At 46.5% G+C, this 18,656-nt stretch overlaps 1 protein-coding gene across 2 annotated transcripts in view; it reads left to right on the top strand.

Moving 5' to 3' along the window:
* Window positions 1–1,030: 1,030 nt before the first annotated feature.
* LOC135207252 (ADP-ribosylation factor-related protein 1-like) overlaps window positions 1,031–18,656 on the top strand; it is a 140,838-nt gene continuing 123,212 nt past the window's right edge. Inside the window, exons 1-2 of one of the 2 annotated variants that reach the window (XM_064238904.1) lie at window positions 1,031–1,186; window positions 12,706–12,809. In XM_064238904.1, the coding sequence (XP_064094974.1) occupies window positions 12,717–12,809 (93 nt within the window). In that variant the 5' untranslated portion in view covers window positions 1,031–1,186; window positions 12,706–12,716. Of the gene's footprint in view, window positions 1,187–1,273; window positions 1,453–12,705; window positions 12,810–18,656 lie in introns of those variants that run through there. The other variant, XM_064238905.1, reaches the window with a different exon arrangement.

Raw genomic sequence — 18,656 nt, forward strand, 5'->3', positions numbered from 1 at the left:
GTATATTTTATTCGGCAAATGAGGCTGTACATAATTAGGCGGTGTGCGGACGTAGTGCCTGTCACGCAAGCAGGAACAAACAAACAAAAAGGGATAGGGCCCCCACTGTGAATGTATTTCTTCACAGACGAAAATACATGAATAATATTACATAGAGGGATTCCCGACATACATACATCAAAAGAAAGGGCGTAAAATGCTCTACATTTTAGTTCCTGGAAGAAAAGAGAGGACATATGGATATACAGATTTTTACAATGGAAGGACGAACATTCGCCCTAATGTCGTCCTTACAAATACTCCCCCCTCCAGCAGCAGCACATTACACAGTTTACATTATCAACAGCATGTGCTGAACTTCCCTCCAAACAACCAACTGAATCCAATGAGTATGAATTGTAAGAAATATTTGGCGGGAAATACAAGTTACTGAAGAACTGTGTCATTTGGTGCCCGCATAGGGATATCTTGGGTTAATTTTGTTCGGGATCTGCAGATCGCGTTCAGACCTGATACAGAAACCTTATTAACTCTGATGATGATACATCTAAGTATAATAGTAATTTATAGAAAAAACAGCCCAAACAAGGAAAAGAATTATTAATTACTAAATAATAGACAAACTGAATTAGATCACGATACCTGCTGTTTAGTGTAAGCGAATCGTCGTCAAATGATCCCAGGAGGGAAACTAATGGAATCCCAAAACTCGTTATGAAAATATGAACGAGGTTAATGAGAGTCTTGTGCTAGAAATTCTGTGCAAACCGTTTTCCTTCTTGTTTCTATTAAACCTCTTATATAAATTTATAGCTTCTTCTATGTTATCATATGTCCCTTGGGTCCCTTCTTTTGGAGTAACTCATTTTCCATCGGTACTGTCTTATCATTTACCAGTCTAATAAATAATAGTTCATAAGTCGATGAGAATGAGTTGAAACGCAAGTGCCAAAAATTATCAGACGTGAATAAATATCGAAAAGAGATTATATTTTCGGAAACAAGCGAAAAAATATTCAGAAATAGAAGAAAGAGTAAAACCAGTTTGGTTGTGATATGAGAAGCGATACAGTTTCTTTCCCGTAGTCTGACAAAGTGCATCATCCGAATGCGTTCGTCCTCTAACGTCACCACAATAAGGAATCTTTCCTTGTCATTTGTGTTGACGTGGAGCCGATCTCATGAGGTTTGTGTTATTGCTTGAGCGGCTTTAAGTCATTTCATTAAACAATTTACATTGGCAACGTATATACAACTGATTCACAACACTGAATTTAAGACAGAAATGTTTTGATGGTGTTAGCAGTAGAACTCAGTGTTTTGTTTTTGTTTCGACATATTGAATCCTGTTGCCTACTTACCTACCTACCTAGGCTAGCCTAGCCTAGCTATGCTAGGTAGAGCGACCTGCCCCAAGTTGCGTAGGCACCCCAGAGCCTGTTAACTGACGAGGTGAGGCTTTGCAGGTTGATACGAAGCTGTTTCATTCCCTGCCTACCTAATACCCTAGCTAGGCTATAGGTACATGGTATTTTTCCTTACTGGTTGTGTTGTACCGTAGTTTGCGTCGGCTAGGATAAACAACCGAATGGACTACTGGGCCAGTCTTGCCCGCTCGTTGACCCACCATCTAGAAAAAGTACTTTTAAGACATCCTGGCACCGGAGATGGAGACCAGTCACAAGTTATCGGTCGTGGAAGCAACACTTCGTACTTTCCTCTTGAAATAAGTTTTCTCCCAAAGTACAAAATAATGCCGTAATTTAAGAATAAGCAGAGCTTAATGAAGGTGTAGCCATGCTCGTTGCAAACTTTCCTCCGTGACGCTTTCGTAATTTTTACATAAAACACCTTAGGCTAGGTGTAGAAGATTGACACCATCTTGATGTTTGGGGAGTCACTTGCATCAATAAACTTAACATTTCTGTGCTAAATCCGCACACCACCACTCATACCCATAGATGCTGGGACACTTTCTTCACAACAACCTTGGGTAAACGATGACAATGATCGCCATCGAGTCCAAGCAAACTCGCAATTTTTTGGGAGGAAAGAAGCATGCGCTAGTAGATCATTTTTAAATGAATAGTTGAACATTAGTGTAAGGTTATGAGTTATGTAAATTTATTACATAGGCTATTCATGATAATTAGGTAATATGAAAATATTGGTTGTTGAAAAAGTAACTAGATTCCTGATTCAAATGGCAACAGTTTTGCTGTGAACAGTAGCTATGGGGTTGTTCGCTCTCCTATTTTTTTTATCAGTGTTGCCAATTGGTATCTGTTTACCCTCCAAACTGGGTATAAGACTTATACAAACCAGTGGAATTAAGTGAAATTAGCGTATCAATTTCTAGTACACTAGTATATATATATAGGTATAGAGCAACTTGAATTCATGGAAATAGTTTGTAAATGCATCGGTGTGTGTGAAGCTCCACTAAATTGGTAACAATGAAATTTTGCCATTCCTAGCATGCAAACATTAAAGGTTACATTTATTTTAGACATACCTAGCTACAATTATTAAAAATAAAAGTCACAATAGTAATATAGACGTGAATCAACGAAAAGTGCGAACAAAGAAATACATAATTTTTGTCATAAACAATACACTAATCTGTTGTCTGCTCACTGGTGCTTTTGGCAGCCAGATGTACTTACAGTGTCCATAAAGTCCCAATACCATTACGAGTATTTATTGCTCAGAAACCATATAACAGAATAATGCAATTTTTTTGTAGAATTTTCTACATTCAAGTTTACATTCAGAGCACTTCATTCTACAAAGAACTGCATTATTCTGTTATATATGGTTTCTGAGCAGTAAGTACTTGTAATGGTATACTGAGCCTTTTTGGACACCCTGTACATCAAGACAAAAATTTTTCCCTCCATGGCTTCACTGTCAACACACACTCATCGTATTTCAAGTGCAATTTGGAGTTAATTAAGGACAAAATATGTATAATTACAATCAAATAAGAACTATGGAGTTTCATTTGTGTTGGCAGTAAGGATAAAACCACCGGTTACAAGGTAAAAATGAATTTATTCCTACATTACATACAAACCCTTGGTCCTTTACATAAGGAATTACTTTCAGCGTAGCTGGAATTACAGCCATTAAATTCTTGAACAAGGTGGTTAGGCAGTAACTACCGTGTGGCAGGGGGGGTAGGGTAGCCTGCCCGGATGTAAACACTCCACTTCGCTTTTGGCCTTCTTCCGATGAAGACGTGTGTTTGTGAGCTCCGGCGGACTGGTCGTTGATCTTTTTTTCCGGTGGGATCTTTCTGGTTTATTTTTGTTTTTAAATAAATATGTATAGTTTATGGTATTTGATATTTATATTAAATTCAATTAATATACAAACCCACTTTTTGTGATAGCCTTTATAGCTGCCTCTCTACTTGAGTGAAGAGTTGGCGACAAAGGTATGCCAACATATTATTTACATTCTTTCGCCCTTTGACGTGAGGACAAGCTATGTATTTAATGTGAGGATGAGACATGTATTTAACGTGACGTATTCATCCGAATACGTCACGTTAACAAGATGTATTCATCCGAAAATTACGCTTACACTTGGTAATTACCGAGGGGAACTTCAAAGGTTTGTCCTTGTTTTGTTTTATGGTAATTTCTCTCTCCTTCATCCTTTACTTTTTACTATCAGACGAAGGTAGAAGAAGGGCGCGTGGTGATGAGTTTGGGAGATCTTTCACTTCGGAGGGCGGTGCCCTTGGATGTGAGAGGAGTATCCTTATTACTTAAATCATTTTTTCCTTATTTTACAGACTAACAGTGGTGATTGTGTTTACAGCAGTATTGGTTGGATAGCTCTTTGTATTGGTTAGCCTAACCTTTGAATTGTACCTGTGACTCGTAGCATGTTGTGATACCGATCCTCGAGTGTGTGTACTGATCCCCTGATGATAATCATATTCAGTTACCACTAGTACTACCCTGGAGTTACGTTACTGGACGAAGCTTTCACGCTGCCCTGTAATGTTTATCTATTCTTGATGGTAGAAGTCTGGCAGAATTTGGAGGAATCGAAGAGGAAGAAGCTCGTCAAGTGTCGTCATCCTCCTCTTCGAGATCATCGTATTTTCATGTCTCCACCCCTTTGACTTCTAATGCTTTGCTGTAGAAGAGAAGGTGGTCTCCCCCCCTAAGAAGTCTTGTTACGGGACTTCTAAGGGTCGTCGTCTTCTGCTGCCTCTTCCCCTTCGACCTCCAAGGCGCCCCCAGCCAAGGAAGAAGAATGTTGGCCTCGCCCCCCCCCCCCCCCCCCCCACCCCCCCCCCCCCCCCCCCCCCCCCCCCCCCCCCCCCCCCCCCCCCCCCCCACCCCCCCCCCCCCCCCCCCCCCCCCCCCCCCCTCCCCCCCCCCCCCCCCCCCCCCCCCCCCCCCCCCCCCCCCCCCCCCCCCCCCCCCCCCCCCCCCCCCCCCCCCCCCCCCCCCCACCCCCCCCCCCCCCCCCCCCCCCCCCCCCCCCCCCCCCCCCCCAAGAAGTCTCTCACAGAGACTTCTAAGGGTCTGTCTTGCTCTGGTGAGACAGGTGGTCTTCCGCTGGTTCCTCCTGTTCCTCCGGGAACGGGGCCTGTCTCTCCTTCCCCAGGGAAGAAGAAGACTGGGACCATAGGGGTAACGGCTATGCTGGTACCTCTGCTCCCTGCTCCAGGGGTTCCACCTCCGGACCAGGAACCGTCTCAGCCGCTCGCTTCTGAGCATCACTGAGTGTTCGGTCACCTACGGGCAACTATGCAGCCAAGGTCCAGACTGCTGAGTACGCTCACCGTGTCAGGACTCAGGCACGGAGCGGAAGGATGGTAAGTCTCGCCAGACCGGCGATGGCTCGTGCAGCAATCATCCAGGGTTGACGTGACGTTCCCACCAGACCATTCATGTAGCGAGGCTGGGAAGAGGTCCCCTCCTGGTCAGCGGGTCCAGCCTCGCCTGCACCTGGTTCAGCCTCGCCTGGGCCTGGTCCAGCCTCGCCTGGACTTGGTCCAGCCTCGCCTGGGCCTGGTCACCAGGTCCAGCTGAGGACGGTGCTCCCTCTCACCGCATTAGTGGACACTACCAGTCACCCGACCGTTGCTCCCACCGGGACCGGATGGCTCGCACGACTGGTAGCAGCTCCCCTGACGAACGAGACCAATGCTACCGTCCTCGGTCCAGCGCTTCTCCGCAAAGAGACCGCTGGTCCAGACCTGCAGCTTGATTGCCACCGTGGGTTGGTGATTCCCTGCAGTCCTCTCAGCATACCAGTTCTGCTGGTAGGCAGGGTAGGAGCGCTCGTAGCAGCTCCCCAGACGAATGAGACCGACGCTCCGTCCTTGGTCCAGCACTTCTCCACAAGGAGACTGCTGGTCCAGACCTGAAGCTCGATCACTGTCGTGGGTTGGCGATCGCCTGCAGTCCTCACAGCCTACTGGTTCAGCTAGTAGGCAGGGTAGGAGCATCAGGTCTCCGTCACCTGTCCCGTCAACCTTCTCAGGCTACACCAGGAGGAACGAGGTGAACAGGAGTGACCGTGATGAATGCACTTCTTACGGTCTGGCCACAAGCCTGGTTCGGTCTTGGGACCAAACAGATCTTACGCTCAAGTGGTTGGAGGAGATCTTGGGGGCTGGCGATGACAATGACGCTTTCCTAGACTCACAGAGTGACCATCTCCTGCTGTTCACCTGACGGTCCCGCTGGACCACGCACACAGAGACCGGTGTGGGCTCCCCCTTCGGTCCTCTTGAGAGGTTTCGACCTCGACAAGGACTGGGACACGTTGGAGGGCGGTATCGGCTCTCTCCTGTCAGGTGCACACTCAACCCCACCCAGACGACGGTCACGGTGGCGGCAGACGTTTTGCCTACATTTGGAGTTTCGTAACCCTCCTCGGGAAAACATTTTCTCCAGACGGTAATGTTTTCCTAGACTTGGAGCGGCCATCACCGCAGGTTGATGGCTGCCTGTAACTTGCTTCTCCGACTGCTAGTTCAGCTGGCAAGGCAAGTGAGAGCGTCCAATCTTCCTCCCCCATTCCCTCTCTTCCTATGGCTGCGACAGGAATGGGAGGGATCCTGCAGAGCATTCTACGTAGGATTCCGCGTCGGGGACTGCGTTCTTCGAGGGACCTACGGGTCCTACCGGACGTAAGTCCCCGTCGTTGAGGAAGGATCTTGTCCATTTCTCCTCAATTTCTACGGGAATCAGGAGGACCACTACCCGATGATCGTCTGATGAAATTCGAGGGGGTTTCGCCGAGCTCTTAAAATTGTTCAGAGTTTCTAAGCACCCCAAGTGTTTTTGTCTTCTACAATCTGCAAACACTTGGGCGAGACCACGGTCCAGAGTGGGCGAGACGAAAATTCCTGTAATTGTTACTACAATATTCGGGAATCTCGCCGAATGCTCGAATTCCTGGAATTTCTACCATTCGAAGGAAGTACTGCTGCTGAAGGAAGAATATCACGGGAGGGGCTCAGCCTGGATGGACCTGACGGTCTGTCGCCTCAGTAGGCGGTCAACCCCGGGCTAGAGAAGAACGGGCAATAGCAGTCAATCATCCTCTTCCCTTTACTTCTTGGTTATACCAGAATGAAACAAGGAAATAAGAGGAATTCGGTGGAGTTTACTCCTCGGAATTCGAACCAGTGAGACTATGTTTTTGGTTCAATCCTAGGATTTTACTGAACATACGTCAATCCGTTCAGGATGGATAGCACCGAGAGTTTGAATGCCTCTCCAGTTCTACTGTTTTGGGAACATCCAGTTCCGCTTAAACTAGTCGTCTTCGGTATCCTGTTATCACCATAGAAGTCTTCCTTGAGGAAGACTTCACCTTTGCTCTCTTCATTAGAGAATGAAGGAGGTCGGCTTCCAGTCCTTATTCTTGTTCCTTGAATGGAAGAGAATTTAGGCTGGAGGTCTATGTACAGGAACCTGCAAATATACTATGTATATTTCTCTCACGACATGCTTCTGTTATCAGTTGAATTGTCCGAGGTGTAGGCACATACTGTAGTTAACTCTACAGGTATGTGACCGAGACGAATAGTATCTCTTAATTGAACTACAACTCGGGACTGCCTTGCAAGCCTCTCAAGAAATACCAGTTTCAATTTTGAGATACTAGTGGTATTGTTTACAACAACACCACCACAGCGTTTGCATTCACCGAAATCTGTTTCGGTTAAAATGCAAATACTCGAGCGTATTTTCTTGCACTCGATGGTTCTAGCCAAACGCATTCCTTCTTGGAATGGATTACCTGGCAATTCAGGATGACAAGTGAGCGAGAGCTAGCAGTGTCTGGGCTGCCTGCCAGCCCTGCCTGCCGCAGCCAGTCCTGCTGGCTCTCCGAGATAGTTCGGTCAGGTTTTGTCTCTCCTCCTCTGCGATGATTGACTACCGAATCGAATCTCTGCCCGGCAATCACAGACTTGGGTCTCTGGTTGGCTGGAATTCTCGCATACATGTATGACCATCTCTACTGCATCGATTTTTGCCGTTGCGAGAATTTTCAGACACAGAAGTCTGTAGCCTTGCCTTCCGCTTCATCGCACCTGCCGCTGCGATGACGCAGAATGATTACTTCAGACATCTGAGTTTGTCTTCTAAATACATCTCGTAATTCGTAGGTGTGCAATTTTTCTTTGTTCACCCTGAATTGTAGATGAATAACGGAAGACTTCGCCTGTTCCCTACCCTGCCAGCTCTACTTTTAGTAATAAAATGTCCTCCCTGATCCAGCCCATGAGAAGCAGTTCTTCAGGCTGTACAATTCCTGTGTTTTCATTACTGAAAGGCGCTGCACTTTCATTGCAAACTCCGACTTAGTCTTTCACTGGCATATAGTATTGTTTCTCCTTAGTTGAGATTCAGCTACTATGAGAACTGTCTTGCCATCAGGGACCTCGGTCTGTAGAAGGCAATTGACTTTCGTCTGATGGGCGCATGCCTTGAGAGAATCATCATCTCGTCTCCCAACATCGGTGGCGAACAAGATAGACGACTTGTATGGTTTCTCGGCATAACCCTTCAAAAGGCGAGTGTCATGTGACTACTTCTTGGATGCATGACTGCTCACCTCACACTGAGCGTAGTCAGTTGGCAGCTGTTGAAGAGTCCGAGATCGTCATGAGCTACGCTGTGGACTTTGTATTGGTTGATCCAGATCATTCATTACTTTGTCCTATTGGCATGTTCCTGTACCCATAAAGATCGACACCCACCATTGAGTGTTGGTGCCTTCATCCACTGCGGAATATTACGAGACCGTGAGAGACTTCTCTGCAGTTGGATAGTCCGATGGATGGATACTAGTCACAACTCCAAAGAATATGTCGGACGGGAGGATAGATAAGGTCATTGCGACCATATTTATCTTTCCCTTCGGGCCTGCCCACAGGTCCTTGGAACCTCGTTTCCTTGGACCAGTGGTGGATGCTCGCAGGTTGTGTTTGCTTACCCAGCTCCTTCAAGAGGACAAGTTGCATCTCGCCTATGGTGTGCTGTTCTAGAGGTAAGAAGGATGCGAGAGTGTCTGGCCTCCACCTTCCCCATCTCGTCCTTCCACTCCTCTTCCTTCGGGTTGGGGATAGGACTTGACTTGCACTGGCTCCTATACTCTAATGAAGTTGTCAGAGGCAGGGTACTCCTCCTCGCTCTTACGACCAGGAGGAATAGCCCAGGTGTGCAGAACTCCAGTCAGTTCTAGAGGCTCACTCACATTCCTCCCACCAATCAGTGAGTCTTCCTCATGTAAAGGACCAAGGGTTTGTATATCGTGTAGGAACAAATCACAATTTTTTAAAGTAAATTGTTTTTTTCCTAACTATATAAACCTAAGGTCCTTTACATTTATGCCCACCTCTTGCTACCCCTCAATCTGAACCTGGGCCAAAAGGCAAAGTGGAGTGTTTACATCGGGCAGGCGGGCCTACCCGCCTGCCACACTGTACTTACTGCCTAACCACCTTGTTCAACCAGGAAGCAGGGGAAAAAAAAAAAAAAAAAAAAAAAAAAAAAAAAAAAAAAAAAAAAAAAGACGATTGACAATTCTTGCCCAATCTTCCCAGGACTTGCAATATAATTCCTCATGTAAAGGACCTCAGGTTTGTATACTGTAGGTTGGAAAAATACAATTTACTTTAAAAAATTGTGATTTTTTTTTAATACACCCAAACCATTAAAAGTAAGGTTTTCTTAGGATTATTTTACGTCTTCCAGCTTACGACGATTTTTTGCTTATGACACAGCCCAAGAACGGAACCCCTGGACTGCCTGTACTCGTATATGGGTGTGTCCAAGTGTACAAACCCCAAAGGGGGGGTCGTACATCCACGAGAGAAGGGACAGAGCTGCATTGGTGGCTCGGACCTACCTGTAAGGTGCCAAGATCAATGTTGCTGTTCCTCGGGACAAAGCCTCTGAAGGTCCTCTGTGTAGTCCTCTTAATGAGGTTCAATCACAGAGAAGGTAGATGCGTAGCATGATGTGGCAAGTTCTTCCCAGCTTTTACTGCAATCAACTCCAGTCAACTTTCGCTCGCATTTGCGCGAACGAAACAGTTGTAGGAATGAATGCTTCGTTTAACAAAGTGAGAATATTGCAAGTCCTGGGAAGATTGGGCAAGAATTGTCAATCCTCTCTTTTTTTTCCTCTGCTTCCTGGTTGTAATTGGAATGAACAAGGAAATGAGAGGAATCCTGTGGAGTCTACTCCTTGGAATTCAAACCCAAGACTTTGTTAATTCAATCTTAGGATCTTACTGAACATACATCAATCCATTCAGGATGGATACCCCTAAGAGGTTTAATGCCTCTCCAGTGCTACTGTTTTGGGAATAACCAGTTCGACTTGAACTAGTCGTCTTTGGTATTCTGTTATCACCGTAGAAGTCTCCCTTAAGGAAAACTTCACCTTCACTCTCTTTATTAGAGAAGGAAGGAGGTCTGCTTCTTGTTCCGCAAAAGAAGAAGAATTAGGCTGGAGTGTGATTTACCGGAACGTACAAATATACTACGTAGTTTATTTCTCTCTTCTGTTATCAGTTGCATTGTCATAGTAGTAGGCACATACCTATAACTTAACTTTTCTGGTATGTGACCAAAATGAATAATAACTTCTTTAAATTAACCTGGAACTCAGGACAGCCTTTTGCCTGCCAACCCAAAAAGTTACCAGTTTTGATTTTTAGATAAATAGTGGTGTTATTTCCCAACAACACCGCAGTATTTGCATTATCGCTGAACAAGAGGGTTTTCTTCCCTCCCATTTCGTTAAAATGCAGATGTTCGAATTTATCTTTTTTGCGCTCAATGGTTCCAGCTGAGCGCATTCCTTCATGGAATGGAATTCCAGGCAACTCAGGATGACAACAAGTTTAGTGATTCTTTTCAGTTCGGTATTGTTTCTCCTCTGTCGAGGATTGACTACCAATTCGAATCTGCCCAGCATTCAGAGACTTGGGTCTCTGGTTGGCTAGAATTCTCGCATACGTGATGCCCATCTCTCCTGCACCACATTTGCTATTGCGAGAATTTTCTCATTGGACTCATTATCATTTTTCTGATTACCCCACAGTATTTCAGAAGTCTGTAGCCTAGTCTTCTGCTTCATTGCACCTGCCCCATCGGCCGCTGCGATGACGTAGAATGATATTCTTCAGACAATTTGATTTTGTCTTCTAACATACATTTCCTAATTTGTATGGTGTTCAATTATTCTATGTTCATCCCGAATTGTAAATGAATAACGGAAGACTTTGCCTGTTCCCCCCCTGACTAGCTCTGCACCCAAACTTCCTCCCTGATCCAACCCACAGGAAATTGTTCTACAGGAAGTACAATCCTTGTGTTTTCATGACTGAAAGACTCCGCTTTTATTTCAAGCTCCCACTTACTCGCTGAGCAGCAATGAAATAGTGGGTTAATTTTTCAGTCTTCTGTAAAACAACAGGGATTAAAGCCATCTTCACTGGTTGGTGTTATCGACGGGACTTTTCTGTGATCAAAACTTGAGGTTTATTTCTCTCAATTAAACTGTGAAGACATAGGTCCACATTCACCTCAGTTATTTACTAGTAATATAGTATTGTTTCTCCTTGGTTAAGATTCAATTACTGAGGAGAAACTTATGTCTTACCATCACAGGGACCTTGGTCTCTAGAAGGCAGTTGACTCTCATCTAATGTGCACATGCGTTGTGAGAATCATCATCTCATCTCTCTACATTGTTGGCGAACTATATAGACAATTTGTTTGGTTATTCTCATCATAACCTTTCAAAAGGCAGGTGTCATGTTGTGACTACGTCTCGGATGCGTGACAGCACAGTCAGTCGGCATCTATTGACGAGTCCGAGTCTTTCGTGATATCCTGCCTGTGGACTTTGTATTGGTTGATCCAGATCAGTTATTACTTTGTCCTATTTGTGTGGTGCTGTACCTATGAAGGTTCGACACTCATCATTGAGTGTCGATACCTTTATCCACTGCAGACTGCCAATGCAGATACCTTTATCCACTGCAGACTGCCAATGCAGAAGTGTCTAATGACACGACTTTCTCCAAGTCTTATGAGATTGTGAGAAACTTATCTGCAGTTGGATACGTCCATTGGCTAGGTACATTTCATTACTCCGAAGAATATGTCGGACCGGAGGATAGATGAGGTCTCATTGCGACCATATTTATATCTTTCTTCCTTTGGGTCTGCCCACAGGTCCTTGGACCAGTGGTGGATGCTCACAGGTTGTGTTTGCTTACCTTTCTTCAAGAGAACAAGTTGCATCTTGCCTATGGTGTGCGATTCTAGAGGTAAGAAGGATGCGAGAGTGACTGGCGCCTCCACCTTCCCCTCCTTGTCCTTCTACTCCTCTTCCTTCAGGTAAAGGATAAGACTCAAAATTACACTTGCTGGTTGGGCAATTGATGCGGTAAGGTTACACTTCGAGTTTCCTTTGTATTTTTCTTATCAGAATCATAGAAGCAATCATGCTCCTTCTTCTGGCAAGGGGAGGAAGGAGACTGGCAATAATGCAAGCCCTTCCCAGAACTTTGCATGAATGCCTCCAACTCTTAAATATTCTTCCCAGCCCTTTTTCGGATGATTCACAATTCCTCATTCATTTTGAAAAGGCTCAGAAGTCTGACTCTTGATCATGCAGCTCCTATACTCCAATCAAGTTGTCAGAGGCAGGGCACTCCTCCTTGCTCGTACAACCAGGAGGGATAGCCCAGGTGTGCAGAACTCCAGTCAGTTCTAGAGGCTCACTCACATTCCTACACCAATCAGTGAGTCTTCCTATTGTTAAAGGACTGGGGGTTTGTATATTGTGTAGGAACAAATCGCAACTTTTGAAAGTGGGTGGGGCATGTTACCTAACATCCAAAAGAAAAGAGCACTACTGCAATTTCCAAAATTTGTCAGATTTTGTAGCTGCTGTGGTGTGAGAAATTTATAGTTATGTAATTACTTATTTTATCATAAAAATGTGAGTATTTAGAATTTAAGACCAGTGTTGGATATTTTCAGTAGGTGTTTTCCTAGAGATGAAGAATTACTTCTAGATGTTTTGCAACATACCTTTGTAACTTTAAAATACATACACTGTAGTATAGCTTTAGAATATATTCTTATTTGTACTTTGACATAGATTTTATATAAGTTTTTAATTTACATTTTTGCAGGTGGCAGAATCATGTTTACCCTATTCTATGGGCTGTACAAATACTTGTTCAAGAAGGATGAGTTCTTTGTGTTGATTCTGGGGCTTGATAACGCTGGAAAAACTGTACGTATGAATAGAAAAAATGTTTGAATTGAATATTTAATATTTTATATACTGTACTTACCAATTAATTACAAAACTAAGAACTATTCTACCTCACGCAGGAACTTTTATGAATTATGCTGTAGTGCTTCTTGATTGTTTTACCTATGTAGGTGACAGCCTCGCCCTCTACAAGGAACATTGGAACAACATGGTAGCCATTTGACAATTCATTTGTTCCTACATGTTATACAAACCATTGGTCCTTTACATAAGGAATTACTTTCAGCGCCAGCCGGAACTCAGTTGTAAGATTCTATAACAAGGTAGTTAGGCAGTAACTGCTTGTCCGATAGTCGGGAGTTCTGCCCGACTGGACATAAGCATTCCACTGCTTTCGACCGCCATCGTGTGCAGACGTTCCCTCTCTGCCCGCCTCTATCGTGAGATCGCTGCTTTTTTTTTAAATTCATTTCTTTCTTTTGTACACATTGTTGAATATCTGTGTTTATTTTATATTATTTGTATGTTAGTTTGTAAGAAACCATCAGATAAGCCTGTGCACCCCCCATCCACCTGGAGAACATGCCCTGGAGAGGGGACAGGAACTGTGAAGTGTTTCGCGCCAGTGACAAAGTGGACCCCGATGCCCTCTGAGCAAGATGCCGAGGGCAAGAATGTACTAGAGATTTAACTTGTGACACTAGTATCTCGTGGTCAGAGGAGCAGTGGGGGAGATACGAGAATAGGAAGAAGCCGTGTAAGTCCATCAAGGCGTCGTTGGAAAGCTTTCCCTTTACACCATTGGTGACAGACACGTCATCTTCTTTCCTTCCTCCTCGTAAACTTCCTTGACTTGCTCTCTCCCCTTTGGGGGACATGTCACTCTACGCCTCTTCACTTGGTCTGTCGAGTGCAGAGGAAGGGGGAGACATGCTGACCTGGAGTTGTATTCGGTAACTCTGACCACTCAGGGGGCGGATCCTTCCACTTGAGCGAACAGGAACTCCCCCACATACCCGACTTTGGCTTCTTCCTCAGGTTTGTCTGCCTCTGTGGGTGGGGATCTGCAGCAGATATGGCGATCGCTGAGTCTCCCACTCCGGTATTCAAAGGACTGCTCCAACACCTTGCAGCAGTTCCAGTAACTCACGTGGTGGAGTCGAGGATGACTACAGCCGTTTCAACACCAGGGTACGTGACACCACCACACTTGGTGTACACCCAGCATGTGACCATGGTAACACCCACTGGTGCGGTTCAGGCACCAGTGCCGCATGTATCAAAGGTAGAGTATTATCCTCCTCCGCCCCAGGTTTTGCTGTCCTCGCTCCTCCACCAGACTTTCAGTGCCCCAAGAGCTCACCCCTGGATCTCCCTCCTGTTGTTATCACTGTGCCTGCTGCCCCTGTTTCTGCCTGTGGAAAAGCTACTACTAAACTTCCGTTAGGTTTTCCTTCACAGTCGCGCCGGGCCTGATGGGAGACCTTTGTGCTGTCCAGAGGAAGTTGGCGAAGAGGAAGTCTAAGAAGAAGAGGAAGGTGGTGTCGTCGTCTTCTGCTGCCTCCTCCTCCTCTTCTTTCAAGGTTTCCCAGCCAAGGAAGAAGAAGAACGTTGGTCCCCCGCCCCCCCACCACCCCCCCCCCCCCCTCCCCCAAGAAGTCTCATACAGAGACTTCTAAGAGTCTGCTTCATCGTCCCAGTGATACAAGGTGGTTCTTCCGCTGATCCTCCCGTTCCTTTGGGAACGGGAATCGTCTCTCTTTCCCCAGGGAAGAGAAAGGCGGGGACTGTAGAGGTACCAACTACTTCCGATACCTCTGCTCCCAGTTCTAGAGGTTCCACCTCTAGTGGGAAACGTCTTGGTTGCTCGCTAGCGAGCATCACTGAGTGTCGTGCAGCCAGAGTCCAGGCCGCTGTGCACACTCACCGCCAGGACCCAGGCATGAGGCAGAAGGGTGATAAGAGTCTCCCAGGTGACTCTCGCCTGACTGGTGATTGTTCGATCACCCAGTACCCAGGGTTGACGTGACGGCCCCATCAGAGACCTAGCGAAGGTCCCCCAGGTCCCTGGGAACAGCTTCAGCTGCTTCTGGGACCGTGTCACGTCGTGAGGATGGTGCTCGGTCTCACCGCGTTGGTGGATGCTGCCAGTCTCCTGACCATTGATCATACCAGCGTGATCGGACGGTCTGCACGGCTGGTAGCGGCTCCCCCGACGCAAAAAGATCGACGCTACCGTCCTCGGACTAGCGCTCGTTCACAGGGAGACCGCTGGGTGCGCTTCTTTCGGTCCGGCCAAAAGAGCCTATGTGCCAGGTTTGGTCTAATGAGGACCGGACAGGTCGTACGCTCAAGTGGTTAGAGATCTCCGGGGGGTCTGGCGAGGTTCTTCCTGTTGAACGAAGACTGTCTCGGGAGGGCCTCAGTCTGGATGGATCTGACGGTCCATCGCGGTGTTCACTTTCGAAGCCAATTGTGAGAGCTGTGGTGGTCTTGTCAGCCACCCGATAATGTTTGGATCTGAGATTTATCAACTTACTAGCTGCTAGCATGCTGATAATTCAATGACGAACTATTCCTTAGAGCGGTCCATGGATTCCGGGGGTGGGATGGCTGGTTCAAGGAATAGAACTCTCGGCATTCTGTCTGGTTTGCCCACAAACAAGAGAGAGTGGGATGATTACATTCTTTTTTTTTTTGTTCCAGTCCCATCAAACGGGGTTAGCTTACACTTGAGCCATTCTTATCAAGTTGGTGCCATCCCTTTCGGGGTAGGGTAGGGAGTGGACATTTGGGAGTCAGTTCTCACTGGTGTCATTGGTAGAGGAGTGAGCCTCATGAAGAGTTCTTGGCCTCTCTCAGAGATTTTCAGGCAGCTATTTTTTGTTTGTTTGTTTTTGAAATGAATAACGAATTAAGTACCCCTATCCCCAGGCTAAATGACTCTTCTTCGACACTGTTGCAGGACGAAGGCGCGAATTTGAATGTGGCTCTAAATACTGTTTTGTTCATGAAACTTACCTGTCAGATATATATATATAGCTGTATTCTCCGACGTCCGACAGAATTTCAAAAACTCCCGGCACACGCAGTGGGCGGCAGGTGGTTAGTACCCATTCCCGCCGCTGGGAGGCGGATATCAGGAATCATTCCCATTTTCTATTCAGATTTTCTCTGTCGCCGGTCGTAAACAACTGTTTACAGACCTCCGCCTAGGATTTGAAACTTCTTGTGGCTAACTTGAGTATTCTGATTGACTTTTGGTTTAGATTTGGCTTGTGGCTTGGCATACGTGATAGTGGATTTGATTTGGATTTGGCTTTGACTTTTCTTTGATTACGATGTCTGGATCTAGCTCTTGACTAGCTTCAGGGTGTGTAAGGTGCATGAATGTAAGGTGAGGTTGCCGAAAGCTTCGGTAGACCCTCATTCAGTGTGCTCGAAATGTCGTAGTCATGTATGTAGTGAATGATAGATGCATCGAGTGTGAGCAATTGACTGAAATTGAATGGAAGGCATATGATTCTTACGTGAGAAAGCTTGAGCGTGATAGACTCAGGAGGTCTTCCTCTAGAGTGCTTCTGTGAGTAGAAGTCAAGGTAGAATTGTACTCCATTAAATCCTCCTGTAGATGTAATTCAACCTGATCCTGTTGTATTGCCTCCGAACAATCAGGAAGTGTCTGCAGAAGGAAGCGTATTATTTACGATCATGGAGTCGATTTCGCGCCTTGGAATCTAAAGTGATTGCTCTACAGTCAAATGTGAATTGTGATAAAAGTGTTAGTGCATCTAGTGTTGTGGAAGGGGGGTCAGATCGGTCCCCATAATGCCTCTAGGCCTAGGCCCCTGCCGGACTCCCAGCCTTAGGGAGAGGAAGCAAGCCGAAAGCCGAAGGAGGGTTACGGGATCTAATGACCGGTCTGACGTCCCTTCGGCAGAAACTGAGGACGAATCTCAGGCTGCCGGTGTTCGTGCACGGGCACGAATACTTAAAGAGGTGCTTCTCTTCTTCCGAGACTTCCTCTCCTCGCCGAGGTTGGGACGCTCGGAAGACTCTCAGGGGGAGAGCGGCAGGGGCGCAAGGTAGGTAAATGTCGCACAAACGCGTTCCGTCCCGCCCTTGTCGCCTCTTAAGAGAGGTTTCAGAGAAGAGGACGCTTCACGTCCTTCTGACATTACGTAGATTCGTCACCTGAAGATTTTGAAGCTTTTCCGCCACAGAAAAGGAACAAGACTTCATCAGGGGAGACTCTTTCGAGCGTCCAAGTCGCTCTAAAGCATGTTCCTGAGTTGAAGGAAAGGGCATCCCCTCGCCCATCTTCCTCGCACAGGATGAGTCCTTCTCCTGATCGAGACTTTCCCCTTCAAGGAAAATGCTTTGGGAAATGCAGAGACAGTTAGCCTCCTTTTTTGAGAGAAAGGAGCAGCAAAAACTAGTCATCGAAGGAAGGATAGGTGGCTGCCTGTTAAGAGAACTAGGCAGGTCCCCGGCTCCTACTCCGCGTTTTTCGGCCTTTGAGTCTCCTCCTAGTAGCCGACGCATTAGAGAACGTGATTACGTTCCTCATGAAAGGGCGTCTAGGAGAGACGAATTTGACAGATGACGTGAGTTGTCGCACAGGCGGCCGGCCCGTCTTTGTCAAAAGGCCCAGAAGTCAAGGATCAATATCGGAAGTTCAAGCTTTGCATGTTGATGATCACGCTCGGCGTCTTAAGCAACGAAGCGCTTACCAGGACGCTTTTCAAGACGCGCGGAACGCTCGCCAAGACGCTCCAACTGACGCTGTTCAGGACGCACGGCGTCCTACACATCATGACGCTCAGCAAGACGCTCGAGCTGACGCTGTTCAGGACGCACGGCGTCCTACACATCATGGACGCTCAGCAAGACGCTCGAGCTGACGCTCTTCAGGACGCACGGCGTCCTACACATCAGGACGCTCTGCCAGGACGCTTCTCAGAACGCGCGGCGCCTTGCATATCGGGACGCTTTTCCAGGACGATCAACAGTTGAGTCCGAAACGTCAGGATGTTTCTCATGTTAAAGTGTCGAAGTCATCGCCGATCTTTGAAGGGCGCTGAGACCGAGAGAAGGATTCGTCTAGTGATCGCTGCCCTACTGATGATGACGAACCAAATGCGTCAGCGTCGTCACAGACTATAAGACGTTGACGGATTTACTAAACAAGAAATTATTCCCAGATAATTTTCAAGCGCCCATTCCTTGCTCTCCACCTTCACAATTTGCCTCCTCATCGAAGGCCAGGAAGGCCCCTGGCTTCGTTAAGATGGAGGCCACTTCGCTCTCTGCGAAGAGAGCGTTTAAGAGAGTCCAGGATTGGATGGATTCAAGGAAGGTTAAAGGGAAGACTTCGTTTGCACTTCCTCCATCTAGACTGAAAGGGGAGAGCGGGGATCTGGTACGAAACGGGATAAGAAGCAGGATTGAAAGCACCGTCTTCTTCTCAAGGAGATTTCGCCAATTTGGTGGTGGACGATCCAAGGAGGTCCTTATTTGTCATCGGGCTAAGGGTTTCCTGTGACAATGACCGGAAGACTGATCTTCACCTCAAGGGGTTATTTAAGCTAGAGGTGTTTAACTTTTTAGATTGGTGCCTCGGGGCTTTGGATGTACAATCGAGGAGTCAAGACTCGATTTCGCTGGAAGAGCTTTCGAGTGTATTGAGCTTGTATGGTATAGAGCAGTAAGGATGGCTCTGATGAGTTAGCATCTCATTTTTGCTACAGGTCTGCTAAAGAAGAGAGCTCTCTATTTGTAGCTTTACGGCGAAAGCAGTTTCTCCCGCTCAGAAGCGGAGTTATTATTCGCCCCCTTCTCTACGCACCTATTTCCGCAGTCCAT

This window comes from Macrobrachium nipponense, chromosome 32, assembly GCF_015104395.2.
Source record: "Macrobrachium nipponense isolate FS-2020 chromosome 32, ASM1510439v2, whole genome shotgun sequence".
In the NCBI taxonomy this organism is placed as follows: domain Eukaryota; kingdom Metazoa; phylum Arthropoda; class Malacostraca; order Decapoda; family Palaemonidae; genus Macrobrachium; species Macrobrachium nipponense.